At 38.0% G+C, this 27,011-nt stretch overlaps 7 protein-coding genes and 1 pseudogene across 8 annotated transcripts in view; 4 read left to right on the plus strand and 4 right to left on the minus strand.

Annotated features, from left to right (window-relative positions):
- The window catches only part of LOC104726614, a 10,622-nt gene extending 9,514 nt beyond the window's left edge, over positions 1 to 1,108 (plus strand). The window contains exons 17-18 of the mRNA XM_019232129.1: positions 406 to 768; positions 864 to 1,108. Of these exons, the coding sequence (XP_019087674.1) occupies positions 406 to 602 (197 nt within the window). The 3' untranslated portion in view covers positions 603 to 768; positions 864 to 1,108. The remainder of the gene's footprint in view (positions 1 to 405; positions 769 to 863) is intronic.
- LOC104729011 (E3 ubiquitin-protein ligase RNF14-like) lies at positions 1,287 to 2,164 on the minus strand. Its single transcript, XM_010447914.1, has 3 exons — positions 1,710 to 2,164; positions 1,482 to 1,646; positions 1,287 to 1,377 (listed from the first exon to the last, which is right to left on the minus strand). The coding sequence occupies exons 1-3, from the start codon at positions 2,162 to 2,164 to the stop codon at positions 1,287 to 1,289; spliced, it is 711 nt and encodes a 236-aa protein (XP_010446216.1).
- On the minus strand, positions 2,707 to 3,873 carry LOC109127448 (annotated as a pseudogene).
- LOC104726615 (pumilio homolog 18-like) lies at positions 4,367 to 5,344 on the minus strand. The gene has a single exon (XM_010445508.1). The coding sequence runs from the start codon at positions 5,342 to 5,344 to the stop codon at positions 4,367 to 4,369; it is 978 nt and encodes a 325-aa protein (XP_010443810.1).
- On the plus strand, positions 5,811 to 7,423 carry LOC104726616 (NEDD8-specific protease 1-like). Its single transcript, XM_010445509.2, has 2 exons — positions 5,811 to 6,002; positions 6,548 to 7,423. The coding sequence occupies exon 2, from the start codon at positions 6,597 to 6,599 to the stop codon at positions 7,269 to 7,271; it is 675 nt and encodes a 224-aa protein (XP_010443811.1). The 5' UTR covers positions 5,811 to 6,002; positions 6,548 to 6,596; the 3' UTR covers positions 7,272 to 7,423.
- Positions 14,052 to 15,005, plus strand: LOC109127449 (uncharacterized mitochondrial protein AtMg00810-like). Its single transcript, XM_019232130.1, has one exon. The coding sequence runs from the start codon at positions 14,052 to 14,054 to the stop codon at positions 15,003 to 15,005; it is 954 nt and encodes a 317-aa protein (XP_019087675.1).
- LOC104726617 (dof zinc finger protein DOF5.3-like) lies at positions 18,335 to 19,681 on the plus strand. The gene is made up of 2 exons (XM_010445510.2): positions 18,335 to 18,538; positions 18,647 to 19,681. Exons 1-2 carry the CDS (start codon positions 18,512 to 18,514, stop codon positions 19,412 to 19,414), a joined length of 795 nt encoding a protein of 264 aa, XP_010443812.1. The 5' UTR covers positions 18,335 to 18,511; the 3' UTR covers positions 19,415 to 19,681.
- Positions 20,604 to 25,596, minus strand: LOC104726618 (interactor of constitutive active ROPs 3). Of its 2 annotated transcripts, none has more exons than XM_010445511.2 (5): positions 25,427 to 25,596; positions 23,696 to 23,807; positions 23,183 to 23,357; positions 20,963 to 22,474; positions 20,604 to 20,862 (listed from the first exon to the last, which is right to left on the minus strand). In XM_010445511.2, the coding sequence occupies exons 2-4, from the start codon at positions 23,713 to 23,715 to the stop codon at positions 20,987 to 20,989; spliced, it is 1,683 nt and encodes a 560-aa protein (XP_010443813.1). In that variant the 5' UTR covers positions 23,716 to 23,807; positions 25,427 to 25,596; the 3' UTR covers positions 20,604 to 20,862; positions 20,963 to 20,986. The 2 variants fall into 2 exon arrangements, with proteins under 2 accessions (XP_010443813.1, XP_010443814.1); XM_010445512.2 differs by lacking the exon at positions 25,427 to 25,596 and adding an exon at positions 24,073 to 24,806.

A 27,011-nucleotide genomic window follows, 5' to 3' on the forward strand; every position in this document is an offset into this window, starting at 1 on the left:
AACTATTGTGCACTTGTATCGTAGGAACTCGTTTTCTTGACTCTTCTTCCTTGCTGAGGAATGCATATCAAGTACCACCTTCAGTTGGTAATTCGAGTGGTGCAAGTGATATTGAATTTGTGGATCCTGCAATTCTAGCTGTAGGAAGAGGGATGGTAAATGCAGACTTGGATAGGAGATCAGGATTCTCATCACAACTGAATTCTTTTGAAAATGAAACAGGATTCCAAATGTTGAGACAGCAGTCTTTGTCTGGTGCACAACAACAAGTCAATGGGTTTCATCATGACCTTAGAAACTTATCTCCTTCACTTACCGATCCTTATGGAATCAGCTCAAGGCTAATGGATCAAACACAGGGAAATAGCTTATCCCCTTTCTCACAGCACCCAAGACAACAACCATCTGCAAATTCAATCTTGTCTAATGGTCACTGGGATAAGTGGAATGAAGGCCAAAGTGTTAACTCTCTAGGCATGGCAGAGCTTCTTAGGAATGAACGGCTGGGATTTAATGGGAGCATATACAACAACGGATACGAAGAACCCAAATTCCGGATTCCAAGTCCCGGAGATGTGTATAATAGGACATATGGGATGTGATTCTGGCATCAAGAGAGGTTCCGCTTTGTTGGATTTTCTCTGGTTGATCCGGAGTGTTGGGGAAGTTATACTCAAAAACTGCTACAAATTCACATATAGAATTGAGTTCTCATCAAAGATGCAGAACCCTAACATAGATTCCCCAAGAGCAATTTGAACTTGAAAGGTACTGAATCATTTAATTCTGTAATGTGTGATTTTGGTTAATCATCTATTCGTTTTGATAGTATATGTGAGAGTGATATGTTTTCTCCTTTGCAGAGAGCAGCGATGTTAATGTTTGGGTGCCTTGGATAGATTTTGATTTTTGCTGATGGGTTTTGGTCGGAAGTCTGGCAAATTTTGAGGGTTCAGCGATATAACAGGGGTCGAAGTCGTGCCTCTGAATTTTTTTGTTTTTCTTATATAAAAATTGTAAATGGATTTTAGTTACCAAAAACAGTATAGCTTTTTGAAAAATTCTATAAAACATCAAATTGTTATAGAGCAAAGAAAATATATATTTTGTTTCAGAGTGTCGAAAGAACAAAGCACATATAATAGGTGCGACCAGCTGTGTGTGCTGAGTCGTCCTAATAGACTATGCGAGTATGTGGTATAAAATTAGGCATAACAAGGAAACTAGTACAATAGTAAACGTCGGGCGTACGTTTCCTGACCGAAAAGTGATGCATCTTCCATGGCTCATTCTGTACCAATCGGCTCCACACGTGTAGCAAAAAGCATATCCGCACCTAAACGAGAAAGCATGAAATTGTATGTTATGCAGCAATACCTTTACATGCCAAAACATTATCAAATTCGATCAAAAGAAAAAAAAAATTATACCGGCAGATTATTTGGTTGCATCCCCAAGAAAGGTCAACCATGTGTTTGCACCTGCCGCATTGACGCCACCCTTCAAGATTTGCCAAAGACATTAGCTTTGTATCCTCCTCATTTAGAGGATTAGGATGCAACTTCTTGTAATCGGTGCACGATAGCGAACTATGCCATGGAACCATGCAGTGGAGGCAGAAGGAGCCACCGCATTTGAAGCACTTCCTAAGTCCAAATTCAGAAGATGCAGAAAGAGAAAGCATGAATTTGGACATCTAGTAAGAGCACGTTTGGTAAGGACAATAAACTCTGTCTGCGGAATGCTCTATAATCCTCTGTCTCCACATACAATTCAGCTTTGGAGTCAAAAGATTGCGGCATCTATCAATAGACAGCATAGACGTGCACCGAAGGCCAAGACAATTCGGTATCCTTCCAGCAAGCAGCTTCACCTCTATATATTTTTTAACACAAGTAGAGCAAAACGAGTGACCACATTCATCAGCTGGAAACATAATAAGTTCAGAATCAATGTCTTCGAAACAAATAACGCAAAACTCTTTCTTAGCTGCTTTGGTTTGACGAGGATAGAAAGCTCCTCTCGGCCTAGTTTCTCGAACCATAGAAGCCATGTGGTCGTTGTGTAGCAGTCCCGTAGTCCTAAACAGCGCATTCTCCTTCCTGTCACCAATTGCAACCCTAATCCCTGCTTTTACGGGGTCCGTGTTGCTCTTCGCCGCCATGTCCTCGCTTGTCAAACCCTTGTAAATTAAAAGAACTCGATATTTATGAGCTTTGTCCTTTATATCAGTTCAGAAATATATATATATATATATATATATATATATATAGTACATTGTTTGTTTATATACACCGAGAAACAATTATCTCGTTCCTCGAAAAAATATGCGAATCAATATTAAAAAATAGAAAAGTTAACTTAATTCAAATAAAAATTAGAAAAGTAAACTCAATTGAAATAGTAATAGGACTATAGGATCGCCTAAACAGATGCCTTGTATTATAACCTGATAAAATCTCATCATTTAGGCTCTGTATTTTATAATAAATAGTTACCACGTTGAGCTGAAGCCTGAACAGAAGCACAAAACAAGTGTTGGTTGCATCACTTCATGTAGTAGAGATTCTTGGCATTTGACACTAGTTACCAGTTATTTAATCCTCCATATGTAACTAAAGTACACCAATGAATGATTGCTGCTAACTAGAGAGTTTAAACATAACTATTTGGGAGAATATAGCAAAGTTGCTCCACTGATACTTTAGGATCTTCTTCTTTTTTCCGTAACGTCACCAATGGAGGTTGCTACTCTTAATAATTTCCACTTTCAAATTGATCAGCAAGATTGACAATTGTGGTTTCGTTGACATCCAAGATTTTGACATGGTTAGGATACATGTCGGGAAAAGAGCTAGAAGGGACGCAGAAAGGTTCAGACTCTGTGAGGAAAATGCAGAGATCTCCGATGTCTTGAGTGTAAACAGCACTTCCTTTATCATCTAGCTTGAAAACCATTAAAGCTTCTGTTTATATCCTCGCAGTACCACCGATGGTCTTCTTGTACAACTTAACCATGAAAGTTTCACCGGTGGTTATTGACTCCACCAAGTGTTCGCTTTTGTAGCACGAATCCAGAAACGCTTTGTTGTTCTTTGTCAGATTGGGAATCTTTCTGAACTGCAACCTCCTAAACTTGAGCTTCTCGCCATGTTTGCGAAGATCCCATGATGCAATGAGGTGGCCTCCAGATCCAGGTATGCGAAACATGTTATCTTTCTTGGAATACATGACAGGGGAAGAGAAGAAGCAAGGGTTTGGGATTCTGATGTTGGTCCACTCGGAGTTACTCTCAGCGGGTCTGAAAAAGCTGAGCTGAGGTCCCAAGAACTTGAAAGCTACAACACAATCCTCTTCCTCGGGAGAAGATGAGGACATTGCCACGTTGGTGATAATTTGGGTTTGGCAATGAGGAAGAGCCTCAAGAGGAGGCAGAGAGATACGTTTTGGATCTGCATCCGATGCAACAATGTCTTGGAGACCCATCACGCCGTCCTTCAAAGTAGTTAGCCATCCATTGGATGTTCCGATCGGTTCTCATATCGTTTGTCAACTCCCTGGGCAACTTCTTTTCCAGGGGAGAGCTGTCACCAGCCCTCCTAATCAAAAATTTTCCGGGATCAGCTCCACAAGGATCAACGTACATGATGACACTAGGAGGAGTTTGCGGCAAGGAAGAAGATGAGAAGCCATTAGAGTGATTAGGAGAAGATCTTACTAAGACGGGTTTCCGAAAGCAGAGCTTCGGGGGGATGGCTGAGAAGCAGAGACATGATTCTTAAAGGAGAGCAAGAGAATTAAGAAAGAAAGAAAGAAAAAAAAAAGAGAAACCTAATTGAAGAATTGGTGGTGTTCACATCTAAAACCCTTCATTAATACAGAGGAAAGGACTTGCTCAACAAGTTTCCCATCTCCAAAATTAATTTCGGTCTCTATGGGTTGTCCACTACACCATATAACTCTCATAAACTTACCTTTTACATTTCCTACTTTTGAACCGAAATAAACAAGTCAATATAATATATTCTGATTCCAAATTTTCTATTTTGCAATATAGCTTACATTATCTTAACAGTATTATATTTCAAGCTGGATTCTACAGCAAACAAGATGATATACTATTAGAGAGCAGAGGAGAGGAGAAGATCTTATATTCTTATTGCTTATTGTGTTTGTTATTTCCGAAAACAAAACAATGATCGATTTTCAAACTGTAACTTTCAAAAAAATATATATATTAAAACTTCAACCTTGCTTTTCAAAAAACCTTCTTGCAAGAGTTATGTAACTACCAGAACAATTTTAGGTAATCTACCTTAAACACCCGACCAATTTTAGGTGACTAGCTTAAACACAGAGTTACTGATCAGCAACGAAGCTTAAGCGATTCCAAGATGTTTGCAATGTTGCTTCCGTGAGACCTACGCAAGATACGGAGGAAAGGCAGGAGCTTTTTCACCAAATTCCAAAACAGATCAATCCTAGACATCTTCGTCGATCTCAGTGCCTTGTACACCACGAAACTCCCAAACTCATTCCTTGCCAGCCTCATCAACCTGTCTCCGTCGCACTCCAAAAGCTCCACAACCACCACTACCATGGACTCATCCGCCTCCAGAAGCTTCTCCACGATGTAGCTCCCATACTTCTTAAACGAGAGGTCAATGCAATGGCCACGGAGACTAACCGCGATGCTGTGCATGGTACGCAAGTCATTCAATGTAAGCACACGTTGGACCACAAAATTCCCGGAAGCGTCGTTGCTTAGACAGAGAGCGTTGTATGCGACCAAGTCTAGTATCTGATCTCTGTAGTAAGGATCATCCGCGTCGGTGATGATATCGTTGAGGGCGATGCAGCCGTATTGGTCACACGCTAGGTCGAGAGCGTAGTAGAGAATCTGCTCGTACATTGCCTTTTTCTTGTCCTTGTCATCAAAAACGACCATGGCTCGTATCGTCACGTAGGATGCGTATTTGTCGGTCGTGATCTGGAGGAAGCGGCGCAAGATAGCGGCGCAGAAGATTGCGTCCGCGTCATCTGATTTGCCGAGGAGCTTCTGCACGCGTCTCGAGCCGTGCTTGTTTGTGACGATCGCCATGAAGTAATCGGAGTCTGACGTCAGCAACGACGCCATCCTCTGAAGCTCTGTTTTGTCTAACGTTGCGATCATCTCTTTAAAGGAGGACATACCGTCGCAGCAAGTCATTAGGTTGAACATCGCAGCGTGCAAGTGGGTGGCGGAGGCGAACCCCGGAGGAGGAACGGAACCGGAGATTCCAGTAGGGTATGGTAAAGCATCGAACATGGTGGACATTGAGAAGGTATCACCAGCGACTGCCATTGATGATCTACAGAAAAGGGTTTCCTTTAATAAATTTGTTGTGTGGTTTTTGAGAATGAGAGAATTGTGAATGATGAGATTGTTGGGATCTGTGGTGATATGCTAAATAGTATTTATAGAAGAAGTTTAGGGTCTAATTTTGTTAGTTTTCCTTTTCCTAGTTACAACACAAGTCGGAATTACATTATCTGCCTCTCTACGAGGAAAAGGAAACTAATTTGGCAAAAATTTCCCCTTTTTCTTGTATTTTCGTAACTTTGATAATTTTAGTATGACTACTCTTTTAATATATCTGATAAAAATGGAAATCGTAAGTCGTAATCTTCCTCGGAATAAGAAGGGTATAATCGTCATTTCATAATTGTGAAGATACTGATAAGACATAGCTTTCGGCCCAAATTGGTTGGGTTTATGAGCCCAAACTAATATTTGCGATTCGTTGTTTTCCTTCTCTGTAACAGCCAAGTCGGTTTTTTTTTTTTTTGCTCTTTCTTTCCTTTTTCTCATGTTCTTCTTGCTGGGAGTAATACTTCTTATACTACTCTCGCGATGAAGTTTTTCTAAAACAAATCAGATTACAGTTTTGTCAAGCTGCGGATTGCTAAAAAAACGAAGCTGAATCTTTCAGGAATCGCGTATACGTATCGATTGAATAAAGGTAATTGATAATTTGTGTGTTTTTCTCCTGATCAAATCCAGAAAAATTGTTTGTGAATGATTCTTTAGGAATAGAATCTGAGTTTCTTTATCTCCGATCAGTATCTTAAATCCAGCCACAGGTATTATATGGATGATCGGAGCAATTTGATCCTTGTTTTTTTGGTTGTTTTACGAAATAATTTGTGTTGTATTCAAACTGTTCGATAAAATGCCTGAACGAGAATTTTGTTTTTATAGCAATCTTTGATGTATGATTCCTTTGTTCCGCACGCTAAGTAAGTATGGTTTGATCCAATTAGGTTTTTGAAGGTTGATTTAATTTCCGATTGAATCAAACTGATGACGTTTGAGTCTTCTCTGGGAATTGTCCTGTGTTCATCAATACCTTTGTTTTTTTCTTCTAGTTAAGGTTTATGCTAAACAGTAAGATCTCATGTTACTGATAACGTTCTTGAATGAACAAGAAGCAATTCATCTTATTGAATCTTCTTTTCTGTGTTTTACTATAATTGGCTTAACAAATTGTGTTTATGTATATTGCAGAGTTGCTAGATTCTCCAGTGTAGCCATTTGAAGTTTATCAGTGAACGCTATGGGAAATACTTCTGGTGATGACAAGATCCTCAGTTTCGAAGATGTCGTCCTTAGGAGATCAGATTTGGACATCCTAAGTGGATCCAATTTTCTGAATGATCGTGTTATCGAGTTCTACCTAAGCTACTTGTCCTCGGTTCACAGTTCCCCTACCATCTCGCTAATCCCTCCCTCCATCGCCTTCTGGATCTGCAACTGCCCCGACACTGAATCCCTCAAAGATTTCATGAAACCCCTCAAGTGTCACGACAAAGACCTTCTGATATTCCCTGTAAACGACAATCTGAATGTGGAGGTAGCAGAAGGCGGATTGCATTGGAGCTTACTCGTGTACTACAAAGATGCCAACACGTTTGTCCATCACGACAGCTTCATGGGTGTGAACAGATTTAACGCCAAACACCTCTTCGAGGCGGTTTCTCCATTTGTGGCTAACGGAGACGCAACATACAGAGAGTGCAATGATACACCGCAGCAAAAGAATGGGTACGATTGTGGTGTTTACCTTCTTGCAGTCGCTCGGGTTATATGCGAATGGTTTAGCTGTGAGGGAATGAAGAACCGGGATGAGCTGTGGTTTACTGAAGTGAAGAAGACTGTACCTGATTTGGTTAACCATTTGAGAGCAGAGATATTGGAGCTGATCAAAACGTTGATGTCTCAGAGTGTGTGAGTAAATGAGAGATGTCATTTGAGTATGGTTAGATATTCCCGGTTGGTATGATTTTAACTGTTTACCGGATCTAAAAACATTCGATATTTTCACCGGTTATTATGATGCAGTGTTCTCTAATTTGAACTTTTAATTTGAGCCCATTAGTCTGATGAGTAGGCCGAATTCCATGAGTTTCGTAATATAGGCCCACGGTGCAAAATGAAACGTTTGTTACTCTATCACGCGAACCAGTGACGCGCGTCTACGTCACGCATCATTTTGGTGACGACACATACTATAACTATGAGTCTATCTATTTAAGTAAAAAAATTCTAAAACTATAACTAAAAAATCATCTGTAAAATGATAGATTTTACAAGATTCGTCATTACATTACAAAACTACCACAAATATATATATATATATATAAGTACATTCTAATACTACAAGTTCTTTCAAAAAACAAAAAAAAAGTATGTGAATTTCCAATAATTAAGAACTTGTATCCTTTTAAACGAAACATGTAAATTACTAGTGTGTGTGAGGAGAAGTTTTTATTGTGAGATGATATATTTTGTCGAGTCATATATCAGCGTTTTACCCTATATATCATGTAATTTAATAGTAGTATTAACTACACTTAATACTCTTTTCTTCTTCTTGGGGTAAAACGTTAAATTTACTAAATAATATTTGTTGATAATTGAAAACATATCGTATAAATCACTTTTGAGCAACTAGTAGTAGACTAGCTATAGTTATAGATGGAAAAATATACGCTTTTTAAAAATAAAAAAGAAGTAGAGATTTTTAGCGATAGATCACATTATTGATGAATGAATGAATCAAAGAGAAAGAATAAGATGGTGAAAAAACGAATCCATTTTTCTGAAATCGAGAAAACATTTTGACACTAATGTGGAAACAAACAAAAAAAGAAAGCTCCCAAGAAGATATTAAAAAAATGGTAAGAAGAGAGAGAGAGATGGATGCATGGGAATCTACGCTGTGGTTTGATGCTTTGCTTGAAGATGGAGGCAAGAATATTATGCGGGTCCCTTTGGAAATTGCGCCTCAAATCTTTCTAATCCGATCTTCTTCTTCCTCCCTTTTTTTTCCATTATTTTATACACGTCTCTCGTCTCTCGTCTCTCGTCTCTCGTTAGTAGTGTTCTCAACTAGTATAATAATCATGCAAGTTTTTAGTAAAGAAAAAAACGTATTTTAAATAAAAATGCATGATTCTAACAAAGCTGATATATAGTAGTAAAACCCTGATAAATATAAACGAAAACATTGTCTACTAGTACTAGATATTCTCTTACTAGATAGACAGTCTATATAGTTAGTATACAACAAAGCAAAGTAGAGTAAAGATGAAGAATTGGTTCAATAATGTTTTTCTTTGTCCAGAGATAATTTGGAAACAGATAGATTTGGCTATTATATAGTGTGGGAGTTTCAAATTAAAAAATACTGACTGTGATGTGAGTGAGACATCACATGCCACGCAAATACCTAATCACTCTCAGGCTGCTACGACGACCACTTTGCTCGGCCTCCTCATCACTTGTATCTCTTACCTCGATTTCCTCCAAATCATTCCTTTGTCATGCCGCCACGTGTCATCCCATTTGCCGACACCTGGGTCCCACTCTTACCGCCGGCCAATCACTCTGTCGTCATTTGGCCCCACCCTCGTCGGATACTTGTTCCGATTTTCCTCATGTTTCTTAATATTTTCAGAAATTAGGGTTTCTTAGATTTTTGCTTCTCACACGTCGTTTGTTTTGGTAGTTCATCAAGAATATCCTATCGGAATTACATCTAATTAAATAAATTATAATAATTGAAGTTGATATACAAGTGTGACCTGTTGTAGGCTTCACTTGTCATAATGAGGAATTGCAAATGATAGCTATCTTTTTTTTCCCTATACAGTTTTAAAATTTGTAGTGTAGTAATCTGTACTTACGATCATTATAATTTTTTTAAACCATGATTATGAGATGAGATGGACCAACTTGACGCAGTCATTGATTTAACAAAAGTAATTATTAAAGTTTTCGTCTTCATCAATTGCTTAGACCATCAACCAAACACCAACGGTATAATCATCTAAAGAAAAATAGCATAAGAATTAAAAGTTATCGCATTTCAATAAATTACTATTAGTTTTCATTTGGGATAAATCAAACCAAAGTTGTATACTCCTATAGATCCAAATTAGCTTTAGGTCAAATACGAATGAAAACAAAAGAGTACTGGTAATATTTTGGGGGACGATTAATAATAATTACAATAACAATCACTCTGTTAAAGGACATCATCACGTCGAGATAGATTGCAAAATGATTCATAAAATATGAGAGCTCTCTAATCAATACGATCTGCTTTAACTACTTTTTATTTGCCCATGAAATTCTAAGTTTTTGTCACTTGTCTAATTACGACACTCTAAAGCAACTGAACATATTACAACTTTGACTGGTCAACACAAAACTCTTGTCTTTTTTTTTATATGTTCTGCGTGCCCCACCACTTCCACTTAAAAACTTGACATATTATAATGTTCGCTTCCAGCTGAATTTGTTGATTTTGAATGGAAGAATCATGTTATGTCACTCTCATTCCTGTTTCTTGACCCTCCACAGCTTTCGAAATTTGATATATATACAAAGTTTATAGATTAATTTGATAGTCTCATCAAAATTAAATTCATTCTCTTCAACAAATTTTGCTGTAAGTTTAGTGTTAACGTACGTCGACTTAAAATGTTGTTTCCCTTAATTATTTGGACTTCTTGATCAATTTAAAGTGTATAAATAGTCCATGAATTCTATATATTCTCTATACGTTCTTCATTAATGCAACCTCCAAGTTATACTTTCATAATCTGGATAACTAGTTTAAAGAATGAGTTCTGAAACTCTACACAAATCGAGAACTTCAGACTAGAGTATTGTTCGAAACTGAAAAAAAAAAAACAATAAAACGATGTTCATTAACAATGGGCAACATATACTGCATATCTTATACTATACAAAATGCTTTTCCTGTAAATCTTACATCAGTTCCAAGACAAGTATGCAATATGTTATATACTCCATATTACGGAGATATGATATCACTGATTACGGAGATACGATATCACTGATTACGTCTATTAAGGTTCCATATATGTATAGTAGATTATACTCAATAACTTTGTATAAGATACCCTAACAAGGTACTCGTGTATATATATTATACACTCTTGTGGTTAATAAGATCATCACTTCTATAAATCTTTACATGGTATCAAGAGCCATACGATCTCTCTAAAAAAAAAAAAAAAAAAAAANAAAAAAAAATCTCTCTTTCTTCTTTTCTTTGTCCTTTTACGATTGTGATCATGTCTTCGTCGGATACCTCCTCACCTGCGGTTGTTACTGATGTTGTTACCATTGACAACAAACCTCTCCTCAACATCAACATGACTCATATCACCAAGCTTACCTCCACCAACTATCTCATGTGGAAGCTCCAAGTCCGTGCTCTCCTTGCGGGATACGGTCTCGTTGGTCACCTTGATGGATCTGTTGAAGTTCCGTCTCCAACCCTCATGACTGACACCGGTGTCACGCCAAATCCGGCTCACGCAATCTACCAACGTCAAGATCAACTGATCTACAGTTCACTCCTCGGCTCCATTTCACTCTCTGTGCAGTCTTTCCTCTCTCGTACTACCACTGCTGTTGAAATCTGGAGTACTCTTGCTGAAACATACGCCAAACCTAGTCGAGCTCATGTTCGACAGTTGCGTGATCAATTGAAATCCTGCACCAAAGGCACTCTCACCATTGAGGAATACCTCCATGGCATCACCGCTAGACTTGATACGCTTGCCAGCTTAGGGAACCCGATCCCACATGAAGAACAAATTGAGCTCATCCTTGAAGGTTTACCTGATAACTACAAGTCCATTGTTGATCAGATCGAGGGTCGGGATATCTCGCCCTCCATTGCCTATGTTCATGAGCGGTTGCTCAACCAAGAAGCCAAACTTCTCTCCAAAGCTGTTGCCTCTCAGCTTCCTGTCGCTGCTAACATGGTCACACAGCGTCACAACAACTCATACTGTGGTGGTCAATCCGGTCCGAAACAGAAGCATCACAACAACAATTCCACTCAGTCGTGGCAGCAGTCTTCATCCAGGTCTGATAACAGAAATCCTCGTCCATACCTTGGGCGCTGTCAGCTCTGCAACACGCAAGGTCATTCGGCCAAACGTTGTCCTCAGCTACAAGGGCGTTTCTCGATGGCGGGTTCATCTCAAATGAGTCCATTCACTCCTTGGAATCCTCGTGCCAACTTGACTGTCGACTCTCCATACTCTGCTGATACGTGGGTGATGGATAGCGGTGCCACACACCACATCACATCCGATCTTCAGAATTTGGCTCTTCATCAGCCGTATCATGGTGGCAATGAGGTGACAATCGCAGATGGCTCCACCATCCCAATAACGTGCACTGGTTCCACTTCTCTTCCTACACCCACTGGTCCTTTGACATTAAGCAAAGTGTTATATGTGCCTAATATACATAAAAACTTGATTTCGGTATACCGTCTCTGTAATGCTAATCGAGTTTCTGTGGAATTCTTTCCTGCGGCTTTTCAGGTGAAGGATCTGAGCACGCGGATTCTGTTCCTTCAAGGCAAAACTAACCGTGAATTGTATGAGTGGCCCTTGTCAGCTCCAACCGCTATGCTTGCTTCTTCCAGCTCCAAGGCTCCTCTCTCATTATGGCACTCTCGTCTTGGACATCCGTCCTCCTCTGTTTTACATCATGTTATTTTGCTTTTTCTCTTCCCTTTTCGTCTCAGACAATCTCCCCTTGCAATGATTGTTTGATTAATAAAAGCCAAAAGCTCCCTTTCTCTCAATCCACTATTACTTCGTCTCGATCACTCGAGATTTTGTTCTCCGATGTTTGGACGTCTCCCATTCTTTCTCATGATAATTTCAAATATTATCTTCTCATTGTTGACCATTACACAAGATATACCTGGCTTTATCCCCTGAAACAGAAATCTCACGTTAAAGAAACATTCATCACCTTCAAAGCTTTAGTTGAAAACTTTTTCCGAGAGAAGATTGGTACCTTCTACAATGACAATGGTGGCGAATTCATAGCACTCAGGGGGTTCCTCTCAACACATGGTATTTCTCACTTAACATCTCCACCTCATACGCCGGTGCATAACGGGATCTCCGAACGGAAACTCAGACATATCGTTGACATGGGTCTCACTCTGCTCTCCACTGCCTCTGTTCCTAAGATTTATTGGCCATTTGCGTTTGCTGTTGCTGTGTATTTGATTAATCGGCTCCCCACACCGGTTCTCTCTCTTCAATCTCCTTACCAGAAGCTGTTTCGGCGATCTCCCAACTACGCCAACATCTGCTTATTCGGTTGTTCTTGCTATCCGTGGTTACGCCCCTATAATTCTCATAAACTCGATGATAGGTCTCTTCGCTGTGTGTTCTTCGGATATTCACCAACACAAAGTCCATACCTTTGCTATCACGTTCCCACCGGTCGCCTATATGTCTCTAGACATGTCCGCTTTGATGAGACGACATTTCCCTTCACCACGGTGTCTTCTCGACCAACCTCCATTGCCACTGATACTCGTTCTCTTCACCAACAGTGGCCGCTTCACTCTACAATTCCTCACTCGGGTTTAGTTTTGCCTCGTCAATCTGCCAGCTCAGATCTTCACCCGCCACATCCACCTCCGTCGTCTTCCTCGCTCGATGCGTTGTCATCAACGCAAGTATCATCTTCTTCCTCTCAATCTCCTTCTGTTTCTCTCTCCTCTGAGCCCACTGCTCCACCTGAAAATGGGCCGCGACCCACGGCCCAGCAACACTCCATATCCACAACCACCTCATCGACCACTTCCTCTTCCTCACAACATTCTTTGACAAATCCCACCAACACAAATTCGGCCCACCAACCAAATTTAAACAGTCCAGCCCATTTACCATCTCCATCCACTAGCAGTCCGATAAGTAGAACCTCTTCTTCGTCTTCTTCGTCGGAGAATCCTCCTCCGCTGGCCATTGTTCCACTGCCTCTGGGAAATACTCATTCTATGTCAACCCATGCAAAATCCGGCATCTCCAAACCAAACACTAAATACTCCCTCGCTATTCAGGCCTTACCACCAACTGAACCACGGACTGCCAAACAAGCTCTAAACGATGACCGTTTCCGCCCTGCAATGTCGTCAGAGATCAATGCTCAATTGCGCAACCACACATGGGATCTAGTTCCACCACCGTCCCCCACAACAACGATTGTCGGCTGTCGCTGGATCTTCACAACCAAGTATAATCCTGATGGCTCCATCAATCGCTATAAAGCATGTCTCGTTGCAAAAGGTTACAATCAACGACGAGGTTTGGATTATGCGGAAACCTTTAGTCCTGTCATTAAATCGACAACCATTAGAATTGTTCTTGGTGTTGCGGTTGATATGTCCTGGCCAATTCGTCAATTAGATGTAAACAATGCGTTTCTACAAGGAACTTTGACAGAGGAAGTCTATATGCAACAACCCCCGGGTTTTGTTGATGCTGATCACCTGGATTATGTATGTCGCTTACAGAAGGCTGTCTATGGCCTTAAACAAGCTCCCCGCGCCTGGTATGTTTAATTGAGAACTTATCTTCTTCAAGTTGGCTTCATAAACTCTGTTTCGGACACATCTCTGTTTATTCTACGTCATGGTCGGTATGTCGTGTATATGCTTGTTTACGTTGATGACATCATTGTCACGGGGAATGACAACGCTCTGTTAAACCACACGCTTGAAGGTCTTGCTACACGATTCTCAGTCAAGGATCATGAAGAACTCCATTACTTTCTTGGAGTTGAAGCTAAACGGTGCTCCCTTGGTCTGCACCTCAATCAACGTAAGTATGTTCTTGACTTATTGGGCAACACAAACATGCTAGGTGCCAAACCAGTTGCTACGCCCATGGCTACATCTCCAAAACTCACTCTCCAGTCTGGTACACGACTTGCTGATCCGGCTGAATATCGAAGAATTGTGGGTAGTCTTCAATATCTAGCATTCACTAGGCCTGATATATCATATGCGGTAAATCGCTTATCTCAGTTTATGCATCAACCATCAACGGATCACTGGACGGCGGTGAAGCGTGTCTTACGATACTTAGCGGTTACTTTAGATCATGGGATATTACTCACACGTGGTACAAATCGGTGTTTACATGCGTATACGGACGCTGATTGGGCAGGGGACTCGGACGACTATGTCTCCACCAATGGTTATATTGTGTATCTCGGTCAACATCCCATCTCATGGTCCTCAAAGAAACAGCGGAGCATTGCCAGATCATCAACCGAAGCGGAATACCGGTCAGTGGCTACGACTTCTATTGAACTGAACTGGATATGCTCTCTACTTAAGGAACTAGGGGTCTCGTTCACTACCCCTCCGGTTATATATTGTGATAATATTGGTGCAACATACTTGTGTGCCAATCCCATTTTTCATTCACGCATGAAACATGTGGCCTTGGACTATCATTTCATCAGGAATCAAGTTCAATCCGGGCAACTCTGTGTTGTTCATGTCTCCACCAAAAATCAATTGGCTGATGCATTTACCAAATCAGTGTCTCGGGCTGCCTTTACCAGTGTCTCGGGCTGCCTTTACCAACTTCTCTACTAAGATTGGCGTCACCAAGGTCCCTTCATCTTAAAGGGGCATATTACGGAAATATGATATCACTGATTACGAAAATACGATATCACTGATTACGTCTATTAAGATTCCATATATGTATAGTAGATTATACTCAATAACTCTATATAGGATATCCTAACAAGATACTCGTGTATATATATTCTACACTGTTGTGGTTAATAAGATGATCACTTCTATAAACCTTTACACTCCATGTCTCCATCGATTTCAATGTAACATTGGTCCAATATTAAAAATTAAACGATATATATATATATATATATATATATAAAATTATATTTAGTCAATACTACACCCCCCAAACATTATATTTCATTACCTAATACTCAGAAGTCACACCAACCCATCAATCTTTAATTTCTCTAAATTGGAAAAGGTAAAGTTAAGAAGAATAATAGTTCTGTGAATAAATTGTATTCTGAAAATAATGGACGACACTTTCAATAAATGTAAACTTATAATTCTCAAACAACTGAAAACTGATATAATACATGTAATATTGTATGTGTTAGAAAAAATAGGTGAAATTCTGTGTGTTTAACATATGCCAAATAGAGATAAACAAATTTTAAAAAAAGGAATATCGTTAATCGATTAAAAGGTTTGTGAAGTGTTAGTGGTATAATTTTATTTTATATAAATGTTACAAGATTAAATAAATTTAAATTTAACACTTAAAGATAATGGTCATCATTAATTTCATAAAAATTGGGAGCCACAAGTAGGTAGGGTCCAAAGCGAATTATAATGATCATCAGTTTTATTTGGAGGCCCCAATGATTGTTTGTGAATGAATCACCAGTTCCCTGACGGAAACAGGTTCATAAGAAAATGATTTTTCCATCCTATTATATATATAGTATACAATTAAAATAAAGTTTAGATTATATATTGAGTGATTGATTGCATATTATGATCTCTAAGCTTAGAATCATACGTAATATAATCTACAATTTCCGCTGTATTTTTAATTTTGATGTCCTCTGTTAAAAAAATACTAGTATGTAAACATATGATTAGCTTTGTTAGTTTGTTCAAAAAAAAATAAAAAATAAGAAGCTTTGTTAACTACTAACTTGTAGTTAATAAAAGATATATATATACTAACTAGTTTTGAATTGAAAATACATATGAACTTTAGAGATCCTTATCTTAAGCTTTGCTTTTGGAATTTTGTTCTCCTTCTTGTAATGTTCAATAGTTAAGCATTTCTAATATCTAGCTAGTGTTCATTAGTATGGATACGAAAAACTCCATTTTTTCTATCTACTATTTTAATTGTACGTACCATCGTCGTAGAAAAGTTTAGATGATTGATTCGTCTATATACACATTACGAACAAAAAATATTAGCATTTGTCGCTAACTGATACATGCATTTAATGATTTAATCTATAATTACTTTTTCGTTTTGTAATAGAAAAAGAAACATATTTTCAGTAGACCAACATTATTTTATGGTAATAGTTTGAGAGTATGGCTAAATTACACATTCTCTCTTCCCACGACACAAGGTTCAAAAAATCGTATCATATATATACTCCATAAGATTCTATAAATTATAAATCAATACTATAATATAGTATGATTTAACATATGTGTGGATATGGTCCTTAGACCAAATCTCGGTCTTCATAGAAGTGTCTTTCCCGAAAACCGATGTGTGATTTGTGTCTCTATGAACTTTAAAATCCCCATCGGATAATGCAAGCACATCATGATGATGAGCTATATACAACACATTGTCCGGCCAATTCTTTGCTTTTACTTCATCATGTGTTCTATTTACATATCTTAATTATTGTGATATATAAAGCAATATGTACCTAGAATTATTTTATTCACATTTTTAAATAATATATTTCTTTTAATATCCGTAAGAAGTATTTTAGTTTGTGTTACTGATGATAGTTGTTCCAGATTTAAAAACACACATATACAACCCTTTTTCAAAAAAGAAAACACACACACACATATTCAATATCAGTACGGACTTCTACAAAACAAATCATTGACAATTTGCTCAACAAATTGCATAAGTAAAATAGAGGCAGAAATTTAGAAGGAAAAAACTGTAGCCCCGATATGTTTTGACAAAAATAGAAACATTTATGTCCTATCAGATAAAGAGAATCTATAACTATTTTTTTTGTTTTTAAGAGAATCTATTTAGTACGTAATATCCGATAGAAGAAACAAGGCTTAAGAAATCGTTAACCGACTATAGCTTTTATGCGTTCTACAATGCAATAAATTCCCATGCTAAGAAACCAACAAATACTAATATAAATTTGAGTATCTGTAATTGTTTCTGCTTTAAACATGGAATTAGAATGAACGATCGAAATAGAAAATCACATATATTTTGTTGTACGAACTACGAAGGTCACATTGAAACGGAAGGGGTCCATTTAGGAAGAAACAAGACATTGGCGATGAGTACGGGACCCGCGTGGTGACAACTCAACGGACCATTGGGACATAAAACACAGAAATGACAACGAAGCTGAGTGCGTGGGAATCCGACGTCGAACTCCAACCATCTCTCATCCATCATCGTACGGTTACTATTCATCTTGAATCATATAGATCCGATATCACATTATTTGATAACGACGACTGCAACTCATTCATTTATATATAAGTTGACAGCTTAACCGATACATTATTGGTGGAGTGGCTAATCGAGCTTAGTGATTATTTCGGACTATCGTTATAGACTTTTAGGCTACAAAAGTTTTGTTTTATACTTCCCAAGTTTTTTCTGTGGTTGTACTTACAATTAATTACCTCAATAAAACTACAAATTTTGATTAGTAAAAGTTATTGTTTTTTTCGTAAGATATTATACAGTCAAAATATATAAATGTTAGATTATTTGGTAAATATGTTTAAATATGATTAGTAGTATTCTGAGATATCAAAATCAACCAAAACATTAGTATTTGCGACCAATAAAATAACTCTTTTTTTTTTGAAGTAGTACTCTCAACAAGTCTTGAAGAGAGATCGTAACACATTGTCATCAGTTTATGTACTTTCCCAATACCTTTATCAAACTACTAATTATGTAGAGATAAATTTTATAATATGCGTTCTGTATGTAGAATTTTTGTTCACATTATAAAAATGAATAAACGGCGGCTTTATGTCTGTTCCAAATCACGTTCCGAATTGGTTCACATTATTCTTCTTTGTCATACCACCATTTTGTTTAAAAATAATTAAATATTAAATAAAATAATACTATAAGGTCGAGGTCACAACAAGAATAGTGTCTCTTCTCTCTGCTCCCACATTCCCATGTATATATACAGATGCTTGGCTTTTCCTTTTGCTTCACTTTTAATTTCTACTCATATCCATCATTCTCTCTCTGATCTCAAGAAACAATCTCAATCTCCCAACACATAAACACTACTCACACTCATTACTCTTCAAGCAGCTTCTCAGTTTCATCATCAGCTCTTATGGATCATTTGTTACAACACCAGCAGGTAAACTACAATTCAAGATCCACAACCTTTTACATCTTGATGAGTTTTGTTTGATCTATATTAGAATCTTGATGTGTTTTTTTTTTTCTTTTCTTTTTCTTATTGAAGGATGTTTTTGGGAATTATAACAAAGCAAGAGAAGCCATGGGAGTATCATCATATTCATCAAACCCAACACAATTAGATGATCAGGATCAGAAGAAACGTTCGTCTGCAGCGACAAGGCCACAGCCACCGGAGCTAGCACTGAGGTGTCCACGTTGTGACTCAACAAACACAAAGTTTTGTTACTACAACAACTACAGCCTCACTCAGCCTCGCTACTTCTGCAAATCTTGCCGGAGATACTGGACTAAAGGCGGAACCCTAAGGAACATCCCCGTCGGAGGAGGCTGCCGGAAAAACAAACGGTCCACTTCTTCGGCTACAAGAAGCCTCAGAACCACACCAGAACCGGTGTCCCACGACGGGAAAGCATTCTCAGCGGCGAGTTTCGGTGGGTACAGTGACAATGAACAGATTGATCTCAGCTTAGCCTTTGCCTTGCTTAACAAACAACCTCCGGGGAGTTCTGCACATCTAGGGTTTCCTTCGGAATTCAGTAGCTCTCATCAGTCTGACATGGAGGGTGTGTTTGGGACAAGCCAACAAAAGGGGAACGCTAGTTATGCGTTTGGAAACGGGAGCAGCGGTTTGGATATTGGGATGGGTGATTCAAGCAGGGTCTTGTGGGGGTTCCCATGGCAGATGAATGGAGAGAGCTTTGGGATGATGAACATAGGAGTGGGTGGTGGTGGTGGTCATGTAGATCATATTGATTCAGGGAGAGAGATTTGGACCAATATGAACTATATTAATTCTGGTGCTTTAATGTAGTTCAATTTAAAACCCCAATATTATTTGGGTTTTGATTTAGGGTTTGAATTCATGTTTTTTAATTGGGAGAACAAAAAGGGGTAGCTATTTTATGAAACGGTTAAGTATAGAGATATAGTAGGGCTTCTTCGAAGAGTTTGAAACTTTTGCAAAATGGGGTTGGGGTAGTTTTTTTTTTTTCTTTTTCGGTTTATGTTCTAAATTGTTGTGTTTCTTTATTTGTATGTTCACTATGTTTTGAATGAAATATTTCCTTTGTTGTTATAATTTTGAAGTTCTGGTTTCTAACGACAAAATCTTATTTTGTTGATGAAAGAAAGAATAATTTACTATAATGGAATTTGTGTGTTCAAACCCTAATCATTATTCTCTCCTATAAAATCTGACATCTAGAGGCTTCTTAATGGCTCGGTCGATGAAGTTGATGTTTATACTTGTTTGATTTAGTGACGTAAAGAATCCATATTAGTAATGTTATATAATTTCAATTAGAGTATTGGTATAATGTGGACTTGTTATTGCTATATTAGTACTCTAATCAATTCAACTAGACAGTATTATAAGATAAGATAATCGAAAGTGTAAGCTCTAAATAGTCTTGGAATGTATATATTGAATATGTACTGGGTGAGAATGTAAGACCAGAATTGATGACTTAAGCAAAGATAAAAGATCTCACCTAACCTAATTTTGCTTACATAGGCTAAATTACACACTTGAGAGAGAATGTTTTAAATATAAAATATCTTTGTTGGTTGGTTGGTAGTTTATTTCTTTACACATAGAAACACGTGTTTTTGTGTTTATGTATATACAAACATTCACACCACATTTATATGTTTTATTCTCCACTGTCAACAATTCTTTTGACATTCTCTATTTTGTTCCTTGTACAGTAAAAACATCTCGTTTGTTTGTTGGACAGATATTCAAAAAGTACACTACTAATAAGGATTTAGGTTAAGTTTGTGTTCACGCGTCCGAAAAAGAACGGATTAATTAGTGGATAGAACAGTGAGACAATGGGTGAATGAAAAAAAGTAGAAGTTTAAGTAAGGATGAAGGAACATATATCATTCTATAGAAAAATCAGAAACAGCAAGTTATCTTTATCTATCTCCTCCATAGAGTCTAATTTTCATTCTTTAGGGCCCATTAGGCCAAGGCCCAGAGATAATTCTTGTCCTGCTACGTGAACCAGAGGGTTTCATGTTTATGAACATTAACAACAGTTACTACCTCTACCTAGTTGCACAATGACATACTTTTTTAGTTTTAGTAATCTTCTTCCTGGAGAAACGTAACATAATAGTAAAATTACGACAACTTAGCTTAAATCTTTCCAACAAGTATTTTTTCCAGAGCATAGTTCTCAGACTACTACTAATTCACATCAATACCGGAGTCACAGGAGTTGCTCTTATAATCCAACTCCAAATCGACGGTACCTGAGAAGCAGAAACCGAGATGGGCAAAGCAATAGTCAGTTTCTTACTCTCTTGAGAGAAACATAGACAGCAAGAGATAAATAACTTAAGAAGATAATACCTAATTATATAAGTCATTCCCCAGCTATTTCTGAGGCTTCTTCCACAAAACACCAATTTTCTTGAGCACATTTCCATTCTTCTTCTTCGTCAACTCATCGTCAATATCCTCAGAGTAAGGAGAGTTCGTCTGATTATAGTTCCCGTTGTTTCCAGCAGACAGCATGGCGGTAGCTGCTTCAGCAGCTTTTCTCCATTGGTTTGATTGAACTTTTAACTTCCTGAGTTCTGTTTCCATTTCTGAGTTTGAAGTTTGAGTAGCCTCTAGTTGCTCCGTGACTCTAACTGCTCTCTTGCTACTCTTGTCAGCCTCTTCCATTGCAATCCCTAGCTTCATGAATGCATCTTGTACATCTGTCTCCCTCTTGTGGATATCTGACTTCAGTGTCTCGTTCTCATCTGATACAATCTGGAGTTCTGTCTCTTTATCCATCAAATCTGCCTTTAAATTCTCGATCCCCTCCCTTAGTTTCTTCAGCTCAGCTTCAACATCTATCTCTTTCTGGTTCTTTATCAGTTTTTGGCATACGTTGTCTCTATCCTCTGAAATAAACTGTAGCTCTGTTTCCTTGGCCATCAACCTCGCCTTTAGCTCGTCTATCTCAGATTTAGCTATCTTTAGTTCAGATTGGAGTTCAGCTTGTATCCGTAACCGAGAAGAAGCCTCTACGTTCCCCTCTTGGTCTTTTCGATCAGAAGCTTCTAGAGCCGCTCTCAGTCGCTCTACCTCACATCTTAAGGAAGATACTTCTTCCTCCATCTCATTTGATTCCCCACGTTTCAAACTTTCATAGTCTTTAAGCAGGGTTTCGTGGTTTTCCAAATCCTCTGGACTGGTCTGAAGTTTATTCACAAGAGCTTCAAGCCACGCCATCCTTGATTTTGACTGTTGAAGCTCCACCGCCATCTTCTTGTAACTCTCAACCGCTTTTGTGCCATCTGACTTCAGTTCTTCTACTGCCTTTTTCGCATTCTCCAATTGCCTAAGAGTTTCAGTAGCCATAGCCTCGGTCTCAGCTTCTGATACCTCACAGTTCGTAAGTTGGTTCCTGAAACTCTCGACAAGGAAAATCGTGTCCATCAAGTTTCCTCTCAACAGTCGTACCTCCGAGTTATGCAACTCAGCTTGTTTCACATGACCAGCTTCAGAAGAAGCCACCATCTCAATCTGAAGCTTGAGCTGTCGGATCTCATGAGCAACAGCAGCCAATGCTGCTCTTTCACCAGCAGTAGCACTAAACTCCAAATCACACTCCTGAGATATACCTTGATGAACAAGAGAACCGGGTTTATCCGTTTCTTCTTCCAAGGCTGAAACTTCCAAAAACTGATTCTGGTTCTCCTCAAGCTTAGAGGAAACTTCTTGCAGCTCTTTCCTGGACCTGTCTGCTTCTTCCTCTGCTTGCTTCTTTGATGTTTCAGACACTGAGACTTGATCTTTCGCCTTCTTTAGCTCCTCTTGAAGCTGTGATACTAGCGACTCTAGCTCCGTTATTCTACTCGGCCTCTTCTTCTGTTAGCCATGAAACATATCACAGTGTTACAATAATCTCAAGAAGAAGAAAAAAGCAGACGATTGAGTCAAAATTAGTTACACTATCATCTCTCAACTACCCAACTTAAATGTTCCACCTAATTCTATATCCATAGGCCCCCAAATTAAATTTATCCTAATTTTTCCCCCATCAAAATTAATACAGAAACATGTTATGTAGGAAAGGCTTGTTTTGGATCATGCAAATAAAAGGAATTTATGAAATCTAGTACCCCAAAACAATGAATAAAACAATAAAAAGAAATCTTTCAAGACCCTTGGATTGAATTTGATTCAGCTTAGTACATGAGGCTCATACCTCAGAGACAGGGCTTCGTGGAGACCTACGATCCAGAACTTTTGGACTTTTATCCTTTGGTGTTCTGTTATTAGCTGAGACAGGAGGTGAAGAGGATTCAGACTCTAGCGATCCTATCTTCAGTGATCGAGAAGCTCGAGGAGACACCTTCTTAGGAACATCTGGAGATCCATTTCTGCCCCAAAACACAAAAATATATTAAATTGTAAACCAAGAAGATATCACACTCCAAAGTTGCAAGCAAACGAGTCAGAGAACGAAAAAAACTTCAACTAATAGAAACNCAAAACAGTGAATAAAACAATAAAAAGAAATCTTTCAAGACCCTTGGATTGAATTTGATTCAGCTTAGTACATGAGGCTCATACCTCAGAGACAGGGCTTCGTGGAGACCTACGATCCAGAACTTTTGGACTTTTATCCTTTGGTGTTCTGTTATTAGCTGAGACAGGAGGTGAAGAGGATTCAGACTCTAGCGATCCTATCTTCAGTGATCGAGAAGCTCGAGGAGACACCTTCTTAGGAACATCTGGAGATCCATTTCTGCCCCAAAACACAAAAATATATTAAATTGTAAACCAAGAAGATATCACACTCCAAAGTTGCAAGCAAACGAGTCAGAGAACGAAAAAAACTTCAACTAATAGAAACAGATTATTAACAGTCATCACTTGTTGAGTCTTCTTCTTCCTTCAGAGATTAGAGAAAACTTGTGGTAGGATTTGATTAAATAGAAAAAAAAATGTTTTGAGGACCACAAGAATGTAATCTTCAAGATTCAGCGTTGAAAAAGTGCAAAACTCCCACAAGATAATCACATAAAAGGAGACGAAACAGCTATAAATGCAAAGAACCATACGAAGACAAAAACCAATATTTACCTTGCCTTTTGGGTCTGCATACTGTAATCTTATCACTCCAATGCACAGGATGAATAAAACTTTGTTCACAGAGTAGATATTTTCAGCCTCCTCTTTGATTCTTCAATGTAGCCTGACCCACCAAGAATTGTATAGAGCTCATGAATATTAAATGCAGAAAGATGGAGACATATTTAAAAGCCCAATGGCAGAGAGAAAACATGATAGGAGTTATTACAGAGAAAAGATAAGCGTAAAAAAACATATTTCTTTACGTCTGTAATCAAATCCACTACCAGAAAATGAACATTCTAAAGAAGAAACAAAATCTTTTAGTTCACTTCTTACTAGTGTCTAATGTCAGACATAGAGAGATTCGTTGGATTGTGCATCATTACCTACTGCAAAACCACATTAAATTAAGGGTATGCCATCATGTTCATGATTCTTGACCAAACATCTGATTTCATTAAAAAATTATGGTTTCTTTTTGGTGTAAGACCGTTCTACTCAACCATATCTGCTCACTCATAGCTCTTGAACACCACACCAAGATTTGGTTCTTTAATATCCCACTCAATGGACAATACAATACTTGATTCCATATTATAAAAGTGGGACAGACCACACACAATCAAAGTCACATCTCAGGTGAATCAGAAGCATATTGACAAAAGATGACTTCAAAGAATGCAGTAGCTGAGTTTGTTTGTTCTGGATGTATCCAACTAAGCCCAAAGAAAAAAAGAGAAAGAAAGACCAACTTATGTCTTGACATTATAACAAACCATTGATGCTAACAACACAAAGGTGTTTGACTATAAAGTAACATAAAACGAATCTTCAATAGTTGCCTCTTGACTATGTAATGTTCACAACCTATAATCATCAAGACTGGTAACAAAGGGTCCTACACAACTACACAAGCAGCAAAATGTGGTAGATTTACTTAACCGTCCCCACCAGATTCACCCTCCTAAACGGAACACACGAGGGTTATACTGTCATTATCTAGAACAAATTCCATCTTCTCCTTCATTATTGCCGTGGAAGGAGGGGACTTAGACGTTAAAGAACTACTACTATCATGAATCATAATGAGTTTCATAAATTAGAGAAATTAAACAGATAAATACCCACTCCAGAGTCAACAAGACAATCAGAAATCTAGTATTTGGTTTCCTAGATGAAACTTTTTTCCAGAAAAAAAAAAGGAGAATCTAATTAGTAAAACCACTTGAGTGCAATGATCATGTTAATAAAAGTAAACAATCACAGCGCAGCAGAGAAAGAAAAAAAGCTTCAACATTTAACCTTAAAAACTACTAAAGACAAAGAATAAGGAGTTCTTTTTTATATAAAAAATCCAGACCAGATATGAAGTAATGTAATGCAAAGATTAAACTATCCCAAAGTCCTGCTTCAAAAGTAAACTAAAAGCTAAAATAATAAACACAATAAATCAGAGAAGAAGAAAAAACAGAGACATTTTGATGTTAAACCCTATATATACTTTAATTTCTTCAAATATTAAAGCTAAATGAGGATGTAACCCAAAAAGACTTGAGCTTTCTGAAAGGCAAAATGCGAAAGAGGCAGCGGAATATGCAAAAGAGACAACTTTTTTCTCAGGTAAACAAAAAAGACACTACATTTTTTTCCAGGGAACAGTGTAGCTAATAAAAGTTTCCCATGAAGATTTTTAATTAACAGAACCAAATTCAAAGGAACAAAAAGGAGAGAGCTCCTTACGCTGCGAGGTGGGTTCGTGGTTGAGGAAAATGGGAATAGAGATTTGAAGAGCAAAACCTAATTAAGTTTGCAGAGTCCAAGAGGGAAACAGTGTGTGTGTGTGTGTGAGAGAGAGAGAGAGAAGAGTAGGTAATGTGTGTTGTGGCTTTGGGCAGTGAGTCTGAGCAACAAAGAAAGAGAAAGAGAAGGGAACAAAAGGTTATTCCAAAACGCAGCACGACAAACGTACTCCTTTGTCGTTTTGATGATTGGTTTTTTGATTTTTGAAATTTGATTTCCGGTTTTAGACAGTTTCCCATGTCCAAAACCAAACCCGGGAATCTTTTTTTATACACTACTTTCTTTTTCTTATTTTTCAGTTTATGGTATCTATATATTTGATTATAAATAGTTTCTCATTCACTTATTGTACTTGTCAACAATTTGGTTCGTCGCCAAAATGGTATGACTGCATTGTTTCGAATCAAACTAAAATTCAAACAAGCAACACAATATCTAATCACCTAACCTATTCTTCTGACTTTCATATTCCTTTTGCTCACTGTCAAATGTTCACCATGTTAATTTTTATTTACCAAAATCTACCCTCAATCAATAGTCTTGCTTAATTGGACCATAACTTTGCTCATTCATTTTCTTTACCAAGCCCACCCCATTTAACATTTAAAATTACACAACCCTTATTTAATACTACTACTAGGTTTTAGCAAAAACCAATACAGTACTATCTATGTTTTCAGTTTTCACCATAGGCGTGCCAAGTGCAATGCCCGGATTTTTAGAATTGGGTAGGATTGAGGAGACTTGATAGTATGGTCGGTCGGATAAAACTTTTTTAAAGCTAAAGCACTCACTTTTATCGTTAACTGTATTTTGGGACACTATGGCCATAGTCTATGGGTCCATCTAACTCATAAAATATGAGTTATTTTACAGTTACTTTTGCATATAACCTTGTTTATATATAGAACAATGACAGTAGCACAAGAGCACTACACAGTCAGTACACAATCACATGTATAAACACAATTTCAGTTCAGAACCATTTAGTCAAAGTAATATATATAACCAAAACAAAAAACAAAAAAACTTAGTTAACCGTCACTTAACACGTGTCATAATCAGACAACAAGAGCATGTCCATTGATGTAATTCACATTTCATCATCACCGCTATTTCAATCAACAACAACACCAAAAACAGAATCACACAAGAAACAGAGCAGCAACACTCACAAAACAAAAACAGAACCATGAGATCAAGTAATAACCTTATAGGTCTGGTAAACTTCTTCACTTTCCTCCTCTCTATTCCGATCCTCGGCGGAGGAATATGGCTTAGCAGCCGAGCTAACTCAACAGACTGCCTCAGATTCCTCCAGTGGCCACTCATCGTCATCGGGATCTCAATCATGGTCGTTTCTTTAGCCGGAATAGCCGGAGCTTGTTACCAGAACAAGTTCCTCATGTGGCTATACCTTTTCGCCATGTTCTTAGTAATCGCTGCTCTCATCGGTTTCATCATCTTCGCTTACGCTGTTACTGATAAAGGCTCAGGCCGGTTCGTGATGAACCGTCGGTATATG

The sequence above is a fragment of the Camelina sativa genome, chromosome 11, assembly GCF_000633955.1.
Source record: "Camelina sativa cultivar DH55 chromosome 11, Cs, whole genome shotgun sequence".
In the NCBI taxonomy this organism is placed as follows: Eukaryota; Viridiplantae; Streptophyta; class Magnoliopsida; order Brassicales; family Brassicaceae; genus Camelina; species Camelina sativa.